At 40.9% G+C, this 21,639-nt stretch overlaps 1 protein-coding gene across 6 annotated transcripts in view; it reads left to right on the top strand.

Moving 5' to 3' along the window:
* Positions 1–21,639, top strand: part of LOC307188659 (uncharacterized protein) — a 272,424-nt gene that overhangs the window by 118,489 nt on the left and 132,296 nt on the right. For 2 of the 6 annotated variants that reach the window (XR_013829034.1, XM_079926084.1), the window contains exons 1-2: positions 6,617–7,031; positions 7,733–7,854. Coding sequence is in view for 2 of the 6 variants with exons in the window: in XM_079926084.1 (XP_079782210.1) it covers positions 6,929–7,031; positions 7,733–7,854 (225 nt within the window). In the remaining 4 variants the exon portion in view is untranslated. Of the gene's footprint in view, positions 1–6,616; positions 7,304–7,732; positions 11,931–21,639 lie in introns of those variants that run through there. The other 4 variants (XM_079926085.1, XR_013829035.1, XR_013829037.1 and 1 more) reach the window with 4 other exon arrangements.

Genomic DNA, 21,639 nt, shown 5'->3' with positions numbered 1-21,639 from the left:
TATTTGCTGAAGGCTGTGATTTTGGCAAATGCTAAATAGAAAAAAAATTTCTCTTCCCCTGCCTTCCCCTATCTATTTTCTTATTATTTGGACAGTACTCTCAAATTATTTGCCAAAATCAGTGACACAACTGAAACCGCACAACTCAGATGGGATTCGAACCCAGACGAAACTCTGATTGGGAATTAAACCCATGACCTGGGGCTTGAACCCACTGTCTTTTTTTTTATTTTTATTTTTTTAACATCTTTATTGGAATATAATTGCTTTACAATGGTGTGTTAGTTTATGCTTTATAACAAAGTGAATCAGCTATACATATACCTATGTTCCCATATCTCTTCCCTCTTCCGTCTCCCTCCCTCACACCCTCCCTATCCCTCCCCTCCAGGCGGTCACAAAGCACCGAGCTGATCTCCCTGTGCTATGCGGCTGCTTCCCACTAGCTATCTACCTTACGTTTGGTAGTGTATATATGTCCATGCCTCTCTCGCTTTGTCACAGCTTACCCTACCCCCTCCGCATATCCTCAAGTCCATTCTCTAGTAGGTCTGTGTCTTTATTCCTGTCTTACCCCTAGGTTCTTCATGACATTTTTTCCCTTAAATTCCATATATATGTGTTAGCATACGGTATTTGTCTCTCTCTTTCTGACTTACTTCACTCTGTATGACAGACTCTAGGTCTATCCACCTCATTACAAATAGCTCAATTTCGTTTGTTTTTATGGCTGAGTAATATTCCATTGTATATATGTGCCACATCTTCTTTATCCATTCATCCGATCATGGACACTTAGGTTGTTTCCATTTCCGGGCTATTGTAAATAGAGCTGCAATGAACATTTTGGTACATGACTCTTTTTGAATTATGGTTTTCTCAGAGTATATGCCCAGTAGTGGGATTGCTTGGTCATATGGTAGTTCTATTTGTAGTTTTTTAAGGAACCTCCATACTGTTTCCCACAGTGGCTGTATCAATTTACATTCCCACCAACAGTGCAAGAGTGTTCCCTTTTCTGCACACCCTCTCCAGCATTTATTGTTTCTAGATTTTTTGATGATGGCCATTCTGACTGGTGTGAGATGATATCTCATTGTAGTTTTGATTTGCATTTCTCTAATGATTAATGATGTTGAGCATTCTTTCATGTGTTTGTTGGCAGTCTGTATATCTTCTTTGGAGAAATGTCTATTTAGATCTTCTGCCCATTTGTGGATTGGGTTGATTGTTTTTTGTTATTGAGCTGCATGAGCTGCTTATAAATTTTGGAGATTAATCCTTTGTCAGTTGCTTCATTTGCAAATATTTTCTCCCATTCTGAAGGTTGTCTTTTGGTCTTGTTTATGGTTTCCTTTGCTGTGCAAAAGCTTTGAAGTTTCATTAGGTCCCATTTGTTTATTTTTGTTTTTATTTCCATTTCCCTAGGAGGTGGGTCAAAAAGGATCTTGTTGTGATTTATGTCATAGAGTGTTCTGCCTATGTTTTCCTCTAAGAGTTTTATAGTGTCTGGCCTTACACTTAGGTATTTAATCCATTTTGAGCTTATTTTTGTGTATGGTGTTAGGGAGTGATCTAATCTCATACTTTTACATGTACTTCTCCAGTTTTCCCAGCACCACTTACTGAAGAGGCTCTCTTTTCTCCACTGTACATTCCTGCCTCCTTTATCAAAGATAAGGTGACCATATGTTCGTGGGTTTATCTCTGGGCTTTCTATCCTGTACCATTGATCTATCTTTCTGCTTTTGTGCCAATACCATACGGTCTTGATTATTGTAGCTTAGTAGTATAGTCTGAAGTCAGGGAGCCTGATTCCTCCAGCTCCGTTTTTCTTTCTCAAGATTGCTTTGGCTATTTGGGGTCTCTTGTGTTTCCATACAAATTGTGAAATTTTTTGTTCTAGTTCTGTGAAAAATGCCAGTGGTAGTTTGATAGGGATTGCATTGAATCTGTAGATTGCTTTAGGTAGTAGAGTCATTTTCACAATGTTGATTCTTCCAATCCAAGAACATGGTATATCTCTCCATCTATTTGTATCATCTTTAATTTCTTTCATCAGTGTCTTATAATTTTCTGCATACAGGTCTTTTGTCTCCTTAGGTAGGTTTATTCCTAGATATGTTATTCTTTTTGTTGCAATGGTAAATGGGAGTGTTTTCTTGATTTCACTTTCAGATTTTTCATCATTAATGTATAGGAATGCCACACATTTCTGTGCATTAATTTTGTATCCTGCTACTTTACCAAATTCATTGATTAGCTCTAGTAGTTTTCTGGTAGCATCTTTAGGATTCTCTATGTATAGTATCATGTCATCTGCAAACAGTGACAGCTTTACTTCTTCCTTTCCAATTTGGATTCCTTTTATTTCCTTTTCTTCTCTGATTGCTGTGGCTAAAACTTCCAAAGCTATGTTAAATAAGAGTGGTGAGAGTGGGCAACCTTGTCTTGAAAGGTTTCAGTTTTTCACCATTGAGGATGATGTTGGCTGTGGGTTTGTCATATATGGCCTTTATTATGTTGAGGAAAGTTCCCTCTATGCCTCCTTTCTGCATCATAAACGGGTGTTGAATTTTGTCGAAAGCTTTATCTGCATCTATTGAGATGATCATATGTTTTTTTTCCTTCCATTTTTTAATATGGTGTATCACGTTGATTGATTTGCGTATATTGAAGAATCCTTGCATTCCTGGAATAAACCGCAGTTGATCATGATGTACGATCCGTTTAATGTGCTGTTGGATTCTGTTTGCTAGTATTTTGTTGAGGATTTTTGCATCTATGTTCATCAGTGATATTGGCCTATAGTTTTCTTTCTTTGTACATCCTTGTCTGGTTTTGGTATCAGGGTGATGGTGGCCTCGTAGAATGAGTTTGGGAGTGTTCCTCTCTCTGCTGTATTTTGGAAGAGTTTGAGAAAGATAGGTGTTAGCTCTTCTCTAAATGTTTGATAGAATTCGTCTGTGAAGCCATCTGGTCCTGGGCTTTTTTTTGTTGGAAGATTTTTAATCACAGTTTCAATTTCAGTGCTTGTGATTGGTCTGTTCATATTTTCTATTTCTTCGTGATTCAGTCTTGGTAGGTGGTGCATTTCTCAGAATTTATCCATTTCTTCCAGGTTGTCCATTTTATTGGCATAGAGTTGCTTGTAGTAATCTCTCATGATCTTTGGTATTTCTGCAGTGTCAGTTGTTACTTCCCCTTTTTCATTTCTAATTCTATTGATTTGAGTCTTTTCCCTTTTTTTCTTGATGAGTCTGGCTAATGGTTTATCAATTGTGTTTATCTTCTCAAAGAACCAGCTTTTAGTTTTATTGATCTTTGCTATCGTTTCCTTCATTTCTTTTTCATTTATTTCTGATCTGGTCTTTGTGATTTCTTTCCGTCTGCTAACTTTGGGGTTTTTTTGTTCTTCTTTCTCTAATTGCTATAGGTGTAAGGTTAGGTTGTTTATTCACGATGTTTCCTGTTTCTTAAGGTAGGATTGTATTGCTATAAACTTCCCTCTTAGAACTGCTTTTGCTGCATCCCATAGATTTTGGGTCGTCGTGTCTCCATTGTCATTTGTTTCTAGGTATTTTTTAATTTCCTCTTTGATTTCTTCAGTGATCACTCGTTATTAAGTAGTGTATTGTTTAGCCTCCATGTGTTTGTAGTTTTTACAGATGTTTTCCTGTAATTGATATCTAGTCTCATAGCATTGTGGTCGGAAAAGATACTTGATACAATTTCAATTTTCTTAAATTTACCAAGGCTTGATTTGTGACCCAAGATATGATCTATCCTGGAGACTGTTCCATGAGCACTTGAGAAGAATGTGTATTCTGTTGTTTTTGGATGGAATGTCCTATAAATATCAATTAAGTCCATTTTGTTTATTGTATCATTTAAAGCTTGTGTTTCCGTATTTATTTTCATTTTGGATGATCTGTTCATTGTTGAAAGTGGGGTGTTAAAGTCCCCTACTATGAATGTGTTACTGTCGATTTCCCCTTTTATGGCTGTTAGTATTTTCCTCATGTATTGAGGTGCTCCTATGTTGGGTGCATAAATATTTCCAATTGTTATATCTTCTTCTTGGATCGATCCCTTGATCATTATGTAGTGTCCTTCTTTGTCTCTTCTAATAGTCTTTATTTTAAAGTCTATTTTGTCTGATATGAGAATTGCTACTCCAGGTTTCTTTTGGTTTCCATTTGCATGAAATATCTTTTTCCATCCCCTTACTTTCAGTCTGTATGTGTCTCTAGGTCTGAAGTGGGTCTCTTGTAGACAGCAAATATATGGGTCTTGTTTTTGTATCCATTCAGCCAATCTGTGTCTTTTGGTGGGAGCATTTAGTCCATTTACATTTAAGGTAATTATCGATATGTATGTTCCTATTCCCATTTTCTTTATTGTTTTGGGCTCGTTATTGTAGGTCTTTTCCTTCTCTTGTGTTTCTTGCCTAGAGAAGTTCCTTTAGCAGTTGTTGTAAAGCTCGTTTGGTGGTGCTGAACTCTCTCAGCTTTTGCTTGTCTGTAAAGGTTTTAATTTCTCCATCAAATCTGAATGAGATCCTTGCTGGGCAGAGTAATGTTGGTTGCAGGTTTTTCTCCTTCATCACTTTAAATATGTCCTGTCAGTCCCTTCTGGCTTGCAGAGTTTCTGCTGAAAGATCAGCTGTTAACCTTATGGGGATTCCCTTGTGTGTTATTTGTTTTTTTTCCCTTGCTACTTTTAATATGTTTTCTTTGTATTTAATTTTTGACAGTTTGATTAATATGTGTCTTGGTGTGTTACTCCTTGGATTTTTCCTGTATGGGACTCTCTGTGCTTCCTGGACTTGATTAACTATTTCCTTTCCCATATTAGGGATGTTTTCAACTATAATCTCTTCAAATATTTTCTCAGTCCCTTTCTTTTTCTCTTCTTCTTCTGGAACCCCTATAATTTGAATGTTGGTGCGTTTAATGTTGTCCCAGAGGTCTCTGAGACTGTCCTCAGTTGTTTTCATTCTTTTTTCTTTATTCGGCTCTGCAGTAGTTATTTCCACTATTTTACCTTCCAGGTCACTTATCCATTCTTCTGCCTCAGTTATTCTGCTATTGATCCCATCTAGAGTATTTTTCATTTCATTTATTGTGTTGTTCATCAGTGTTTGTTTCATCTTTAGTTCTTCTAGGTCCTTGTCAAATGTTTCTTGCATTTTGTCTATTCTATTTCCAAGATTTTGGATCATCTTTACTATCATTATTCTGAATTCTTTTTCAGGTAGACTGCCTATTTCCTCCTCATTTGTTAGGTCTGGTGGGTTTTTATCTTGCTCCTTCATCTGCTTTGTGTTTTTCTGTCTTCTCATTTTGCTTATCTGTGTTTGGGGTCTCCTTTTTTCAGGCTGCAGGTTCATAGTTCCTGTTGTTTTTGGTGACTGTCCCCAGTGGCTAAGGTTGGTTCAGTGGGTTGTGTAGGCTTCCTGGTGGATGGGACTAGTGCCTGTGTTCTGGTGGATGAGGCTGGATCTAGTCTTTCTGGTGGGCAGTTCCACGTGTGGTGGTGTGTTTTGGGGTGTCTGTGGACTTATTATGATTTTAGGTAGTCTCTCTGCTAATGGGTGGGGTTGTGTTCCTGTCTTGCTAGTTGTTTGGCATAGTACGTCCAGCACTGTAGCTTGCTGGTCGTTGAGTGAAGCTGGGTGCTGGTGTTGAGATGGAGATCTCTGGGAGATTTTCGCCATTTGATATTATGTGGAGCTGGGAGGTCTCTTGTGGACCAGTGTCCTGAAGTTGGCTCTCCCACCTCAGAGGCACAGCACTGACTCCTGGCTGCAGCACCAAGAGCCTTTCATCCACACGGCTCAGCATAAAAGGGAGAAAAAGTAGAAAGAAAGAAGTAGTAGAAGAAGAAAGAAAGAAAGAAAGAAAGAAAGAAAGAAAGAAAGAAAGAAAGAAAGAAAGAAAGAAAGGAGGGAGGGAGGGAGGGAGGAAGGAAGGAAGGAGGGAAGGAAGGAAAAAAGAAAGAAGATAAAGTAAAATAAAATAAGATAAAATATAATAAAGTTATTAAAATAAAAAAATAATTATTAAGAGAAAAAAAGAAAAAAATTTTAAAAAAGAAAACGGACGGATAGAACCCTAGGACCAATGGTGGAAGCAAAGCTATACAGACAAAATCTCAAACCTAAGCATACACATACACACTCACAAAAAGAGGAAAAGGGAAAGAAATAATCTTGCTCTCAAAGTCCACATCCTTAATTTGGGATGATTGGTTGTCTATTCATGTATTCCACAGATGCAGGGTACATCAAGTTGATTGTGGAGCTTTAATCCGCTGCTTCTGAGGCTGCTGGGAGAGATTTCCCTTTCTCTTCTTTGTTCTCACAGCTCCCAGGGGCTCAGCTTTGGATTTGGCCCCGCCTCTGCGTGTAGGTCGCCGGAGGGGGTCTGTTCTTCGCTCAGACAACGGAGGGTTAAAGGAGCCGCTGATTCGGGAGCTCTGGCTCACTCAGGCGGGGCGGGAGGGAGGGGCACGGAGTGCGGGGCGGGCCTGCGGCGGCAGAGGCCGGCGAGACGTTGCGCCAGCCTGAGGCCGCCGTGCATTCTTCCGGCGGAAGTTGTCCCTGGATGCCGGGACCCTGGCAGTGGCGGGCTGCACAGGCTCCGCGGAAGAGGGGTGTGGAGAGTGACCTGTGCTCGCACACAGGCCCCTTGGTGGCGGCAGCAGCAGCCTTAGCGTCTCATGCCCGTCTCTGGAGTCCGCGCTTTTAGCCGCAGCTCGCGCCTGTCTCTGGAGCTCCTTTAAGCAGCGCTCTTAATCCCCTCTCCTCGCGCACCAGGAAACAAAGAGGGAAGAAAAAGTCTCTTGCCTCTTCGGCAGGCCCAGACTTTTCCCTGGACTCCCTCCTGGCTAGCCGTGGTGCACCAACCCCCTGCAGGCTGTGTTTATGCCGCCCACTCCAGTCCTCGCCTGGCGCTCCGACCGAAGCCCGAGCCTCAGCTCCCAGCCCCGCCCGCCCCAGCGGGTGAGCAGACAAGCCTCTCGGCCTGGTGAGTGCTGTTCGGCACCGATCCTCTGTGCGGGAATCTCACCGCTTTGCCCTTCGCAGCGCTGTTGCTGTGCTCTCGTCCGCGGCCCCGAAGCCTTCCCCCTCCGCCACCCGCAGTCTCCGCCCGTGAAGGGGCTCCCTAGTGTGTGGAAACGTTTCCTCCTTCACTCACTGTCTTTTAATTGAAGTTGCCCACCTGGTCTCAGGACTTAATGAAGCTCAAGTTCTTTATGTCTTGTCACAGAAAGAATTCAGTGAGAGACAAAGTGATAGGTAAGCAGTGGATTTATTTAGAGAGATACACATTCCATAGACAGAATGTAGTCCATCTCAGAAGGCGAGAGTGGCCCTGAAATATGGGGTGGTTAGTTTTTGTGGGCTGGGTAATTTCATAGGCTAACAAGTGGGAGGATTATTCCAACCATTTTGGAGGAGAGGTGGGGATTTCCAGGAATTGGGCCACATTTTGGCCTTTTATGGTCGGCCTCGGAACTGTCATCGCACCTGTGGGTGTGTCATTTAGCATATGCTAATGTATTACAACGAGCATATAATGAGGTCTACTGGAGGTTGAATCTTCTGCCATATTGGTTAGTTAGTTAATAATTATTTTTTAGTTAGTTCTGACTTTTTGTCATATCTTCAACGGCTATGTCATTCTTTTAAAGGCTGTGTCCTGCCCCCTTCCCTCCTGTCTCACAGCTGCCTTCTTCAGATGGGGACCTGACAGACTGGCCCAGATTCCCGTAGCTGACAGCCAGCCGTATGTTGAGTCTTCTCTGTGGAAACACCAGTCTCTCAGACAGAAGGGCATGAAGCTCCAGGTGAGCCAGAAGGTCATTTAGCCTAAACCTCACAAGTGAAGGGTGTTATTTTTAAAATACAAAGTAGTTTCATTGGTTTATTAAAAATTACAATACTTATTGAAAATTCTATGCAATACAACAAATAACAAAAAAGGTAAAAACCCAAAAAACACGTCACACCCCCAAATCTCACCATCTATATGCAGGGATCACCAAACTTTCTGCAGATATGTAGATGGTAAATATTTTCACTTTTGGAGGCCCAATGGTCTCTGTTATTACAACTGAATTCTGCCCTTGTAGCAGAAAAGCAGCCATAGATAACATGTAAATGAAGAGGTGTGACTATGTTCCAATAAAACTTTATTTAGGGCCAGATTTGGCCTTGTAGGCTGTGGTTTGCTAATCCCTAATCTAGAATAACCCTCATTTGTATTAGGTACACATCACTTCCCAAATGTATATATATTTTCCTTCTTACATGTGTCTTTGTGAATATATCCATAGAGGAAAAGGGAGAGAACTAATTTTATATAAATGAAAGCACTTTCATAAAAATGAAAGCTATATTTAAAACATATTAAGTTCAATTTTACTTGAATTTAACAGAAGAAGTGAAGGGAAACAGCAGGAACTGCTGAACATCAGACACACGTTTCTTCACCACATGTGATAATAGTTCCTAAAATAGTGCTTCTGAAATTAAGGGGAAAAAAAAAGATGAAAAGGTTGGGGATCGTTTTGCTTTTTTAAATTTCAGTTTTCAGTTTTGGATGGAGCAGTGGACTCCCTACTGTGACCCATGAGGAAAGGTGCATTCTTCTACTTCTGCTGCTCTGAGTTCTCATTACTTATTTGATTGTTTTAAATTGTCAAAGCTGATGATTTACATCCTGTTCTGTAACCACAATTACCTTGGTCTTTAGTCTTAGATGCTTAAATAGATGGGCTAATGCTTACCACTAATTTTTTTTTGATCAAGGTTTCTCCACGTATGTGTCTTTTTTTTTAAATGTTGTTCTTTCTTTTATTGAGTTGGATTTATTTATAAGTAATATTTTTCAAGAAGAACTTATAGGAATTTTATTCCCCAGTTCACCCCTTAGCATCATACTCGAAGGGCAAATTGTCTAGTTGCAAAGTTCCCGGGTTACACTTTCTGTCAAGTGTTGTATAATTTTAAAATCACAGCTTCTCCACTCTTTTGTCTGATTGTATTTTGTGGTCCAGAATCCCACTTTTTCCTCCCCGCTGTGCTGTTGGGTGCTACATTTCTTCTGTTATTTTCTGTTGGAAAACATGTATCTCTGTGTTCATGCTGGAGGATTATTTGGCTGTATCTGTCACACTTGTGGTAATCTCTCCAGGCCTGAGAATATTATAGGCATTGCTCCTTGGCTTCTGGCATTGAATATTGTTTTTTGGAAGCCTGAGCACAGCTTTGTTCACATCCCTTTGGGTATCTCGCTCCCCATGCCTGAAGGAATCCTTCTTTACTGTTGGAATTAATATCTTCTTGAGAATGTCACAGTATCCTGTCAGTTGTGTGCCCCCTTTGAACTTCAGGTTTAGTTCTTCTTTTGTGTTGTGAAAATTTTTTTCTATTTTGTTTTTTACTATCTTCTCTGTTGCCTTCATTGAATTCTTTATCTTATGGACATCAATTATTGTCTTTGTTCCTGTGTATCCTCTCAATTGCTTTTACACTTTTGCTTTCATTTGCTATTGAAGGAAACCAGAATATGTCACCCCAAAATATGCCTCTTTGACATAAAAATTATTTTGAGATGAAAGCAATCGAGAAGTAGTAAATGCAGAGGAAGCTTCCCCTTTTCTGCCTAAAGGTGGGAAATAAAGTCTCCTATAACTGGAGACAGAAACTTAGCCCAGAGACCAACCTGAGGATCCTGCAGACAAACCTTGGTAAACTAACTTTTATCTTCCTAGTTAAGGAAGAGAAGGACTAACTAGCCCTAGTTAGGCTACTCCTAGCTCAAATCCCTTTCTCTTGTCAATTCTTCACAAATGTATTGTTTCTTTGTCTAGAAGACATAAAAGCTTCCTGCTTTGGTTATTTCTTTGGGTGTCTTGTGAAGTCTCCCATGTACATGTAAAAATTCAATAAAACTTGTATGCTTTTCTCTTGTTAATCTGTCTTTGTCAGTTTAATTTTCAGACCCAGCCAGGGACCTAAGAGGGTCGAGGAAAACTTTCTACCCTTCTATACTATGATTAACCCAAGCCTTCATTCTATGTCAGCAATTTGTCAGTCTATGCCAATAATTCCATGTCAGTCACTGTTTCTGCTTACTATTTCTATAATGATGTTATTTTGATCCCTACTTTGTTTCCTTAGTTCCACAATCTCCCTTTTCATTTCACTCCACTACCTCTTCATTTTCACTTTGAGTTAGTGCTTTACTGAATTCATGTTCTTCTTATATTCTTTTGTAGCAAGAAGCACTCACAGGGAATTTGTCTTGTCTTCTGTGGATTATATTCTTTCCTTCTTTCTGATTATACCCTTTATTTGCCTCTCCCCTCCCTTTCTTACTTCCTCCTTGTCTCTATTTCTCCCTCTTTATTTCTTTGTTTTTTCTTGTGCTTTAGTGTTTGCTTGGCTGCCATACCATTTCTTTTGATCTTGATCTAGCTTAGACAGCTCTGCCCACTTTCTGGTCCATATAATGTATTATACATGAATTCTCCCTAACTCTCTATTTATCTAACACCTATTTGTCTTTCTGACTTGCAGTCTGAAGACTGAATATTGTTTTCCATGTACTCTTGTTACTTTGACATTACCAGGACATGTGAAGTTGTGTGTCAACTGAAAAAAAATGCACAACCTAAAAGTTGAGAATTATGTTTTATTTGTGGACTTTCTGAGGACTTCACCCTGTGGAGGGGAGGTGGGTGGCAGGCAGCCTCTCAGCCCTGAGGGATGCTCTGAGGAGCTAAGGGAGGAACCAGGATACATAGGAGTTTTTGCAACAAAACCCAGGTAGTCGGAACATCAAAAGATTACTGTTAATTAAAGAAAACCGGACATCTCAAGTTAATGAATTTAGTGCTTTTCTGTGTATGGGGAGATGAAAGAGTCTGGGCTCATTGACATCATTCCTTTGATATGCACCTTAACTGTCTAAGGCCAGTATCCTGTGCTTTCCCATCCTGAATCCCCTCGGGGTGCACACGTGGGGGCAACTACAGTGGCTGATGGCCTGGTGGTGAGTAGCCTATTTGTCTCCATCCCGAGTTCCCTCAGGGCTCACCAGCTGGGCAGCTGTAGTAGCTGATGACTTGATGGCTGCAACATGGGTTGTTTGCTGATGTGGCAGGTGGCATTCTTTGTCCACAGGTGTATGGCTGGGGCTGTGGAGGAATGTTCTGCTGGGGCAGTGAGTCCTTTCTTGGAGCCCTGGGCTTGTCCTACACCAGGGTCTACTCTGCCTACGTCTATTCTACTCCCAAGGAACATGGAAGCCCCAGGCTTTAGAGTTCCCTTAATTTAGCTCTGGTGATTTTCTTGCCTCTTCTGAGATCCTGACCTCTTGTAATGGGAGGTAAATGCTTCTCCTCTGGAGGATTTCCTCCCTGCATTTTCCTGGGCTGCCTGTACATCTACTCAATATGCTTCTCTCCAAATTAGTGTGTATACAGTACACATTGGAGGATTTTGTCTACACATCTTCATCCCTCAGGATTGTTTCTAAGAGAGGGGGATTAAGTTAGGAGCCTATAATAGTATTTTCTTGTGCAATAAACAACTGTAAAATCTCAGTGCCTTACAAAACAAATGCTTATTTTCATGCTCAGGAGTCTGCCAGTAGCTCTGGTTTGTCTGATCTAGGCTGGGTTTGGCTGCATTGACTGGACTCCATGCTCCCTGTCTGCTTCAGAGATGCTCCGTATCTTCACTCTGGGGAGCAAGATGGAAAGGGGCTGCTACCTGGTGGGATCACAGCCTAAAAAGCTAAGTCGAGTCACACAAGCACATTTAAAGCCTCTGTTTGCATCATGACTGCTAACATATCCTATGGCCAAATCTAACCCCAGTGGGCAGTCAGCAGCATCACATGGCAAAGGACAAGGATGGAAAAGTCTATAAATGGGAGGAAGTAGAGAACTGGGAATTTTTCCCCCAATCTATCCAAGAGACGCCCCCCCCCCCCGCCAAGTCTATTGAGAATCTCCCATTTCTTTCATTTACTGCCACTTTTCAAATTTAGGACAAAAAGTCACATCACCTTTCCTTGATTAGAATTTGGGTAAAATTTTTTTTTAATTAAAAAATTATTTTATTTTATTAATTTTTTCTATCTTATTAAGAATTAGAGGAGGACAGATCTTTGATGCAGCCTCATTCTGACATCTGTAAGGGTTATCTGAGCTTCTTTAGAAAGTAAACTCTGATTTTTAATTACAATAGCCTCTCTATTGAAAACCTGACTCCCTTCTGCTCTAATTGGGTCTCTAGTTCTGTGCTTCTCTCTGTGGGGGCTTGACCCACACTAAATCGTTTTGGATTTGGCTTTTTTGGTTTCCTCTAGACATTTTCTCTGTTTGGCTATAGTCTTTACATTTTAAAACTAACACTGGGCACCTGCAGGGTATAAATAAATTAGATTGTAGTTAAAGGGGAAATAAAGTGAAAGTAATGGCTTTTAAAACTTTTTATTTAATAATGAGTCACTAGAAAGTTTATTAAAAGTTCTGTGTGCAGAGTCAACTTACCAATACTGGTTATCAGGCCCTAAACTGGACTTTTCCACTGGTGGAACCTCAAGATCTAGGGTCGGAGTTGTTGACAGGCCTGGCATAAGGGAGCTGGAAGGATATGGTACACATTTATTTAATATGTAGTATATCAAAGAAGGATATAGCATGTCCAGAAGATCTAGAGAATCTCGTTCAAAATCTCCAGAGAACAATCCCCTAGTGGCCTGCCAGCGTGGGAGATGGTGGTACCCTGATGGAATTGCATGGTAGCTCTGGAAGCTTTGTGTTCAGGTTTGACCCACTTCCCTGTTTTCGGACCCATGATTCGTTGGGCCTGTATCCAGTCTCTCCCAAGGCATGCATTTCTACTGCTCTTTGGAGTCTCCCTCTCTAGGCACTTGGTCTTCATCCTTTACAGCTACATTAACTCCTCCTCTACTTCCCATTTCCCCAAAATATTGGTCTTGTGACTTGATATGAAAAACATTCCTCGAATTCCTTAAATTTTTTGCATTTCAGTGGCATTTCAGAAGAGAGCAGAGGTAAATGCATTTATTCAGGCCACCATATTTAACCAGGCCATTCCTCTTATGTCCCTCCTTCCTTTTAATCACATCATAACTGTCCTTTACATTCCAGTTGAAATCTTCCTCTTTCGTCTCCTTTTTTCAGAAACTTTGATTAAGCACCAATTATGGGCCAGCTGCTGTGTTGGACACTGAGGTCACACAGAGACATGCAGCGCCTATTCTTTTTTTTTAATTAAAAAAATTATTTACTTTTGGCTGAGTTAGGTCTTCGTTGCTGTGCGCCGACTTTGTCTATTTGTGGCGAGTGGGGGCTACTCTTCATTGCAGTGCGTGGGCTTCTTACTGCGGTGGCTTCTCTTGCTGCGGAGCAAGGGCTCTAGGTGCCTGGGCTTCAGTAGTTGTGGCTCCCGGGCTCTAGAGCGCAGGCTCAGTAGTTGTGGTGCAGGGGCTTAGTTGCTCCGCGGCATGTGGGATCTTCCCGGACCAGGGCTTGAACCCGTATCCACTGCCAACGCCTGCGTTGGCAGGCAGATTCTTAACCACTGTGCCACCAGGGAAGCCCCAGCTCCTATTCTTGAGTCTAGTTTTCTGTTTAATTGGGAGACCTTCCAGTGACTAAGCATTTTTTAGCCAGTGAGAATGGGATTAATTGAGGTAAGTGCATGAGAGCTTAGGAGGAGTGCCTAAGTCGGCCTGGAAGAGGCAGAGAGACTTCCTGAAGGAGGTAGCATTTGGACGCACCTTAAGAAGATATTTTAGTCCGAGGGACCAGAATGAGTTAACAACAGGACAGTGAGAGAAAGCATGAATACCGATTGGACTGGCTCAGGGTCATAGAACGTGAAAGTCATTTCCTTCCTTTACACTCCCGCTGTCATTTTTAAATTTATTGCTTTACCATTTTTATGTGTGAAACCCAAATATTGCCAAGTCCTCTGGTCTCTGTTTCTTTAATATTCAAGCACAATCCTCCAAATACAGTTTCCAACATTTATATATCTTGGAGGAAAAAGGGCTCTGTTTGTCTCACTGATCCCAAGCATTGACCCAGTCCCTTTCTTTTTTTTGTCCCCAAGCACTCTATAGAGGACTCTCGTGTGTTACAGACTTACACTGAAGGCTTAAGAAAAATAGATGGGGAAGACAGCTCAGTCTATAAACCCAGAACAAGTCTTCTTTTTCCAGGGGCCTTTGCCTGCTGCCATGTTGCTGGGGGTCATTCTCCCTTTTGTGTCACTTCTCTCCATATTTTTTCTTCCCTTAATTCCAAGTATCCCCTAAATTTCCTTTGCGCTTCTAGGGGAAACCACCCAAATTCATGTTAATTTATTAGACAGCTATTTCAATTTTCCTAGTTGCAATTAATTGTTTCCGCCTGTGGGTTTCTGTAGGATTGTCTTCCTCAATTAAGCAAATGTCACCCACCACTTTTTAGCTCTGAACTTGCCAGCCTTCCCCATCAGATATAAGCCCCCTGAGGTTGGGGACCTTGACTCATTCATGTTTATCTAATAAAGTATAATGTTTCACTCATAGTAATTATTCAAATAAATCATTCTACGTGCGTTGCCAAAACCCCGGGGCTTTGCAAACATGAGATTGCATTTATCCCTGCATGGTGGGATATCCCTGCATTCTTCAGCTGTTTCTAATTGAGATTCTTCCAGTTGCTGATGAATCAGGAGGTAAACGGAGCATGAGATCTGAGGCTTAGCACTCTGCAGGACAGTGTCTGTTGGAATCTTGTGTCTCCTTTTCCTATAGAACCACAGTAGTCACAGGATGTGGGGTAAAGATCTGCCCTCCCCACCAGGGATGACATCAGCACTGGGCAGGAAACCCCATTTGTCTAGGCCTGCAGAGGTCAGTGACCTCAAGTGGGATGGTGTTGGAGTTTTGGGTGCTTTCGGGACCCTGGTAAAGGGGCAGCTGGTAACTGTTGTAGATGGTCTTTTCCTCAGGGGACTAAGAGGTTACAGGATACCTCTGCCCTGTTTCTCTGTGATATTTTGTTCTCACCAATGACCTGAGAAACTTAAAAAAAAAATCTTCCTTCATTATTCATTGATCACTGGCTCTAGGATTTAGTTTGTCCAGATCTACAGAGGATCCTTTAGTCAACTGGGGTTGGCCAGTGGTTCTTCCTATGAAGGACACTAATGACAGTTTCTGGTCATAAGTCCTGAAAAGTGACGTGGAAAGTGGAGTGTTCTCATTGTATATCTTATTGGTGAGTTTTCAAATCAATAACCACCCATCCCAGTAATAATGATTGTTTGTAGACATTCTTCTGTTGGAAATAAGCTAAGCTTTATGTTACCCTTTTTCTTCCAATTAGAAGCCTTAAGAATTTTGAAAATTCTTTCAAAAAAAACTTTCTTAGAAATAGAAAAATAACTGTTTGATAAATGCTTGAATCTCAAGCAGTATGAAACTTCTGGGTTATTTTCTTTCATCCCTACAGGATATATGTTAACTTCTGAGTAGGGTTTTAGATTTCAAAAATCTTAATTTTTTTTCCCTTCAAAGGGGAGAAAATTCAGCCACATGTTATGCAGATTTCTGAGAGCAAGTTGGAGATGTGCTTGGCAACTGGTCATTCTCGTGGGAAGTAGTCCCACATGTCTGACCTGGTCCTAGGCTGACATCTAGCAGAACGTCCTTAGGAATCCCGAGTAGTTCTGTTGCAAATGTAACAGTGTGGGGTGAAGTTTCAGAAGCACCAGCTCAGCGCTGGTGCAGTCAGGCCTGTCCCAGTGTGTCCTGGAGCTGCGCCTGGGTTTCCCACGATTCTTTGGATTGAGGAAGCTGATTTGGGTTCCCCAGATGTGCTCGGCTTTGGAGGGAGAAAACAAGTTTCTGGATGAAATGCCACCCTTTCTTGTGTCTTGTGAGTAACACAAATCCATGTTGGCTTACAATCCAATCAAGTGACAGGGCAATTTTTTTCTAACTGGAACTATTAAAGAAAAAAATAATGATGCTCATTAAAGATGTTAAGGCAGGCTTACTTCAGGACCATCGCAATAGGTACAGGGACTCACTGCAATGGGATTTCACAGTCGGGGAGAGACATTAGGCTCATCTCTGAATACAGTCTGGACAAGTGGGAATTCATAGCTAAGGAGCAGGGTAGAGGTCAGTGCATGGAATACTAAGAGGAAACATTAAGGGTAAGGGGAATTCTGGCTAAACTGACCTAACAGGATTCTTTGCTGAAGACAGGCCAGGGTGAGCAGACATCACCTGGAGGATGGTGGAGGGGGATCAGATATTGAGGGTGGGGGGAGGTCCTGGGTAAACTCTTTAGCAGGGTTCTTTCTAAAACTAGATTTTTACAAGGAGGTGCACATATGGACCCAGGAGAAGGTTCAGGAGCCTGACTAAAGTTTGGCCAAGCGAAGAATCTTTTTCAGAAGCTGCCTTGAAAATTATAGCCGTCTTCACACAACTCTAAGTTCCTCTTCTATGAAATACTAGTGTGTAAAATTTACCATGGAATGACCGTGAGATCCACTTGTAAGATGAGTGACTTGTGAGTCTTTTGTTTTGAGATAATTAGCAGTAGTAGGAATAGGGAAGGTAGGAAGGGGGTGTGCATTAGTCAGGGCTTTCCAGAGACATAGAACTGGTTTGCTCTTTCTCTGTCTCTCTGTCTCTGTCTTTGTCTATGTCGCTTCTCTGGGAGCCTTCTCAAATTGGCTCATGCAGTTGTGGGGTAAGGACTGGTAAGTTTGAAATCTGAAATCTGCAGTCCAGGCCGGCAGCTTAGAAAATCAGGCAGAAGCTGACGGTAATGTCTTCTTCTCTGGGAAACCTTAGTTTTCGCTCTCAAGGCCTTCAACTGATTGGATGAGACCCCCCCACATTATTGTGGGTGGTCTTTTTTACTTAAGTCTACTGATTACAGATGTCTACAAAATCATCTTCACAGCAACACCTAGATTGGCGTTTAAATGAGTAACTGGGTACCATAGCCCAGCCAAGTTGCCATATAAAACTAACCATCACAGGAAGTAAAGCTGGAGTGTTTGCAGTGAGGCAGAAGGAAACTGAGGGAAAGGAAAGCTAGGTCTCAAGGTGGACTATTCTGGTATGGCAAGGAGGTAGGAGGGGGAAGGAGTATACTGACATCAGGGCCATAATTCTGGGATGCACAAGTCAATTCGGTATTATAAGATGTTCTCTACTGAAAATGAATCCCTGCATCTGGGGGACCAAGCAGTAAGGCATTTGGGTGGGGTGAGGGATTGCGGCAGCCACATCTCTGAGTTGTGAAATCTGAATGGTTGAAAGGCATTTCGCTGGAAAAACGAAAGACAGGAAAAGCCGCCTCTTAGCTTGTAGTTTACCTGTAAAGATAAAGTGGATTCACTAGCATCCCTTTGAAACTTGAGGAAAGGAGATCTTAATGAACATCTTAATGGAATCAAGAGAAAGGCAATGAAGGGTAACTGTATAGAGGCCGTTATTACTAATTTAAGGTGTGTAAAAATGTCATTATTGACTGCAATATGCTGGCTTTATCATTGTTTGTTAGTAAATACAAAAATATTTAATAAAGATTCCCTCCACCTATTCCTTCAGCCCTGATTTTCTTGTAAGGTTACTGTTACAGCTGGGAATTCTCCTGCCAGGAAGACTTTTCAGGGACCCAGCCGTCTAGATTTGGGAGGGATTCTGCTATTGGCTCCTATATATAAAAGCAGAAGCATTAAATTCTTCATCGTGTATATGATACAGTAAGTCTAATGGGATAGTGGGAAAGATTTATGCTTCAGTTATTAATATTTGCACTATCGATACATTTAACAAAGCTCATTCCTCTTCAATAAAAGACAGCCATTAACCTCTTCTAAACTAAGTGTTATCAAGTTGGGTAGTTTAAATTGATTCTTCAGTGGTTGCATAATGTTGAAACTTTTCCTGTCTTCCTGCTCAGTGCCTCCCCTCCCCAAGTGTGGAAACATTTGGTTTTCTTGTCTAATGAAAAGGAGAAAAATAGAATGTCTTCTTTCTTCATCTTCTTCTGTAATCCTTTTTTTTTTTTTTGCGGTACGTGGGCCTTCACTGTTGTGGCCTCTCCCATTGTGGATCACAGGCTTCGGACGTGCAGGCTCAGCGGCCATGGCTCATGGGCCCAGCCGCTCCGCGGCATGTGGGATTGTCCCGGACCGGGGCATGAACCTGTGTCCCCTGTATTGGCAGGCGGACTCTCAACCAGTGTGCCACCAGGGAAGCCCCTGTAATCCTTCTTGAAAATGACCTTTAAGTCAGAAAACATCACATACTTGGCTATTGATAGTCACCAAGACTTTAGTTTTTGTATTTGTAATGGACATCAAATACTGGTGGGGCCTCATAAAATCCGTAAGCTGCCTTGTAAAACTGTCCAGGTTTCTGTTTGGATACAGGATCTGACGGTTTCAGGAGCATATGTGATTTTTGTAAACTTTTATTCTGGTTAAAAATTTAAAAGGGAGCTACTCGTAATGTCTTTAGCATTACCTTAAGCTATAGTAGGCCTATAAAACAGTCATTGAGATGCTATTAAAAGTATATGAGTGATAAAACAGCTACAATAAGAAAAGCTTTAAAAGAGTACCTTGGTCTTGGTAGCTCCCTTCCCACCCTTTTGCAGAAGGGCTTCTGGGGCCCTGTGGTGGGAGTGGTTTGGCTGTACTCTGGCTACGTCCTGGGCAGTTAAATATTATTTGGGAGTCAGGGAAACTGTACCTCCTCTTTCTTTTTCTTATTAGGAGTAAAGGGACATTTTATGGGTTGTAAATGGTAACAAACCACAATGCAATAATATTCCTAGGAAATCACCTCAGGCTATTTTGTTTATATGAGATATTTATAAGGACACAAGTTTTATGAAGTTGTTTTATTGGTAAAAGTCAAAGGCACTAGCAGCCCAGGGCCATGTGGGTTGTGATGGAACAACTCTGGGGTTTTGGAGCAAAAGCAATTCTGGGTTTGAATCTAGGTCCTGCTCTTTAGGAGCTTTGCAACCTTGGGCAAATTGCTTAAGTGCGTTGAGTCTTAGTTCCTCCTTTTATAAAATGGAATTAATAATAATACTTATAACAAAGAGTTACTGAGAGAATTCTAGAGATAACTCATACCAAGTATAGAGAACATCACTGGTAACCTATCTGTTGTTTGATTATGTTAGTTCCTTTTTCCCTTCTGCTGTTTTGAGGTTATTAGTGATCTAATATGATGTCTATGATCTTTACTTGGTATTACCACCTACTAGACATCTCTTTTTATAGCTATGAAATGGGCTGGCATTTGAGATCACAATGAAAAAATGTCCTTCAGTGGTGTTAGGAAGTTCAAGAAAGTTGCATTGATCAAGAGTCTTGAGATCCTTAGAAGAATTCTACCAAACCAGCTCCTTCCGCTTTCTTTATTTTAATGTATATAAAACAAACTATTTTATTGAAAGTTAGCATATATTCAGAAAAGTGCACAAACTACAAGTATATAGCACAATAAATGTTCACAATGTGAATAATTCTGATAAAATTACCACTAAGATAAAGATATAGATCTCTACCAGCACCTCCAAAAATGCCTTCATGACCACTTCCAATTATTTCCACTTTCTTCTCCCCCTAAATAATTATGAACCTGACTTCTCACACCCATTAATTAGCTTTGCCTGCTTCTGAAACTTATATACATTGAAATATATTGTTTTGTGACTGGCTTCTTTCACTCAACATTTTTTGTGAGATTCATCTATGTTGTTGCCTATGGCAGTGCTTCATTCATATTTCTGCATATGAATGATGGAATACATTATTTATACATCTGCTGTTGTTAGATATTTTGATAGTTTCTAGTTTTGCCTGTTAAGAATAGTGCTGCTATGAACATTTTGGTATATCTCTTTTGGTGAACATCTATATGCGTTTCTGTTGGGAAAACACCTTGGAGTGGAATTGCTTTCTCACCAGGTATGCATGTATTTAATTTTAGTAGACTGCTAAACAGTTTTCCAAAGTGGTTTCACCATATGATGTACCACACTTGTACCCCTACAGGTGATGTCTGAGAGTTCCAGTTGCCACATTTGGTACAGTCAATCTTTTTGATTTTAACTTCCCTGATATGTCGGGTGGTGGTAACTTACTGTGATTTTGATTTGCGGTTACCTGATGACTAACAACCTTGAACATCTTTTAATTTGTCTATTGCCCATTTAGATTTCTCTCTTTTTCTCTTCTTCGTCTCTCCCTTCTTCCCTGTCTCCTTTCCTTCTATACTCCCTGGCCACCCATATTTCAGGTTTGTGCTGCTGCTCTGTAAGTCTACATATTAGTCTGAACTTGGGCTACTCATTAACATTGAAAAGGACTGACTCGAAGAGGGCAACCCAGCACTAGTGGGAAAGCACATATCTGGGATCAACTTTCAGGTATTCTGCCTGTCCTTGTGACCTTGGTTGTTGTTGCATTATGTCTTGCGTGTCTCTCTCTCTCTCTCTCTTTCTCTTTCTCTCTCCTTTTTTTTTTATTTCTTAGTAAAATAAAGATATTTACATGATTTATAAGGGCACTTTCATCTCTGGCATTTTGTGATTGCACATATTTTGGCAGAACATTTACCATGTTCTCATTGCCTTTTGAAATTTCGCCCTAAAGTGATCTGGAATAGTGATTGTAAAAAATGAACCCAAGAGTCATTGTAGTGTGGGTATAACTTGTCCCTTGATCTTACTGACCAAGGGACCTGGGGGAAATAGGACATGGCAGCACTGAGGAACTTACGGTTTTTAGGAAAATGGAGAAATCTCTTGGTGACAATATGAATCAGAAGCCATATGGGCTGAGGTAAAAATTGGAAGTCCCTAAAGGTGGTCATAGTTCAAACCTTTCTTGAGAATCGTGATTGTGTTTATTCAAGATGTACTGAGATTTTGAATTAGCTGTTTGGCTCCAGCCTCTTCCTTGCCTTCCCCGTCTGTTCATAGCAGGATTGGAGACCCTCAGCCAAACATGCCACCTGAAGTCGCCTGTGATCCAGCAGAGGACTGAGGGATCGGTGATGGGTAGGGGGGGGTCACTGGGTGGCTCCAAGGCTCCCCCCTCCTCCAGGCACGCCCACTATGATCCTTCCACTAAAAGGGAGCCACCAGGGAACTTAGACTGAATTCAGTCACTGCCTGGCAGAGCAGGATTTTCTCAGATGGATTTTTGAAAAATACATAAGCTTTGTGGTTTTTGTTTTGTTACTTACAAATATTTTATTTTATATCAAATTCTAAGACCACAGAAAAATGTTAACAGCATCATTATTCTATGCAATCAATTTTAAAGATACATATAAACAGACTGTACATCTATAGTGATTAATTTAACCAGTTCCCTGTGTAGACATTTAAATTGTTTAGTTTTCCTGTATCAGAAACTATAAACATCCTTTAAGCTAATTCTGTGTGCATGAGTCTAATTTTTAAAAACTTTTTTATTATGGAAAATTTCAAACATACACAAAAGTGGAAGGGGTAGTGTAATTAATCCCCATGAATCCATCAATT

The sequence above is a fragment of the Stenella coeruleoalba genome, assembly GCF_951394435.1.
Source record: "Stenella coeruleoalba genome assembly, chromosome: 7".
Taxonomy (NCBI): Eukaryota; Metazoa; Chordata; class Mammalia; order Artiodactyla; family Delphinidae; genus Stenella; species Stenella coeruleoalba.
This window is presented reverse-complemented; position numbering and strand designations above follow the sequence as displayed.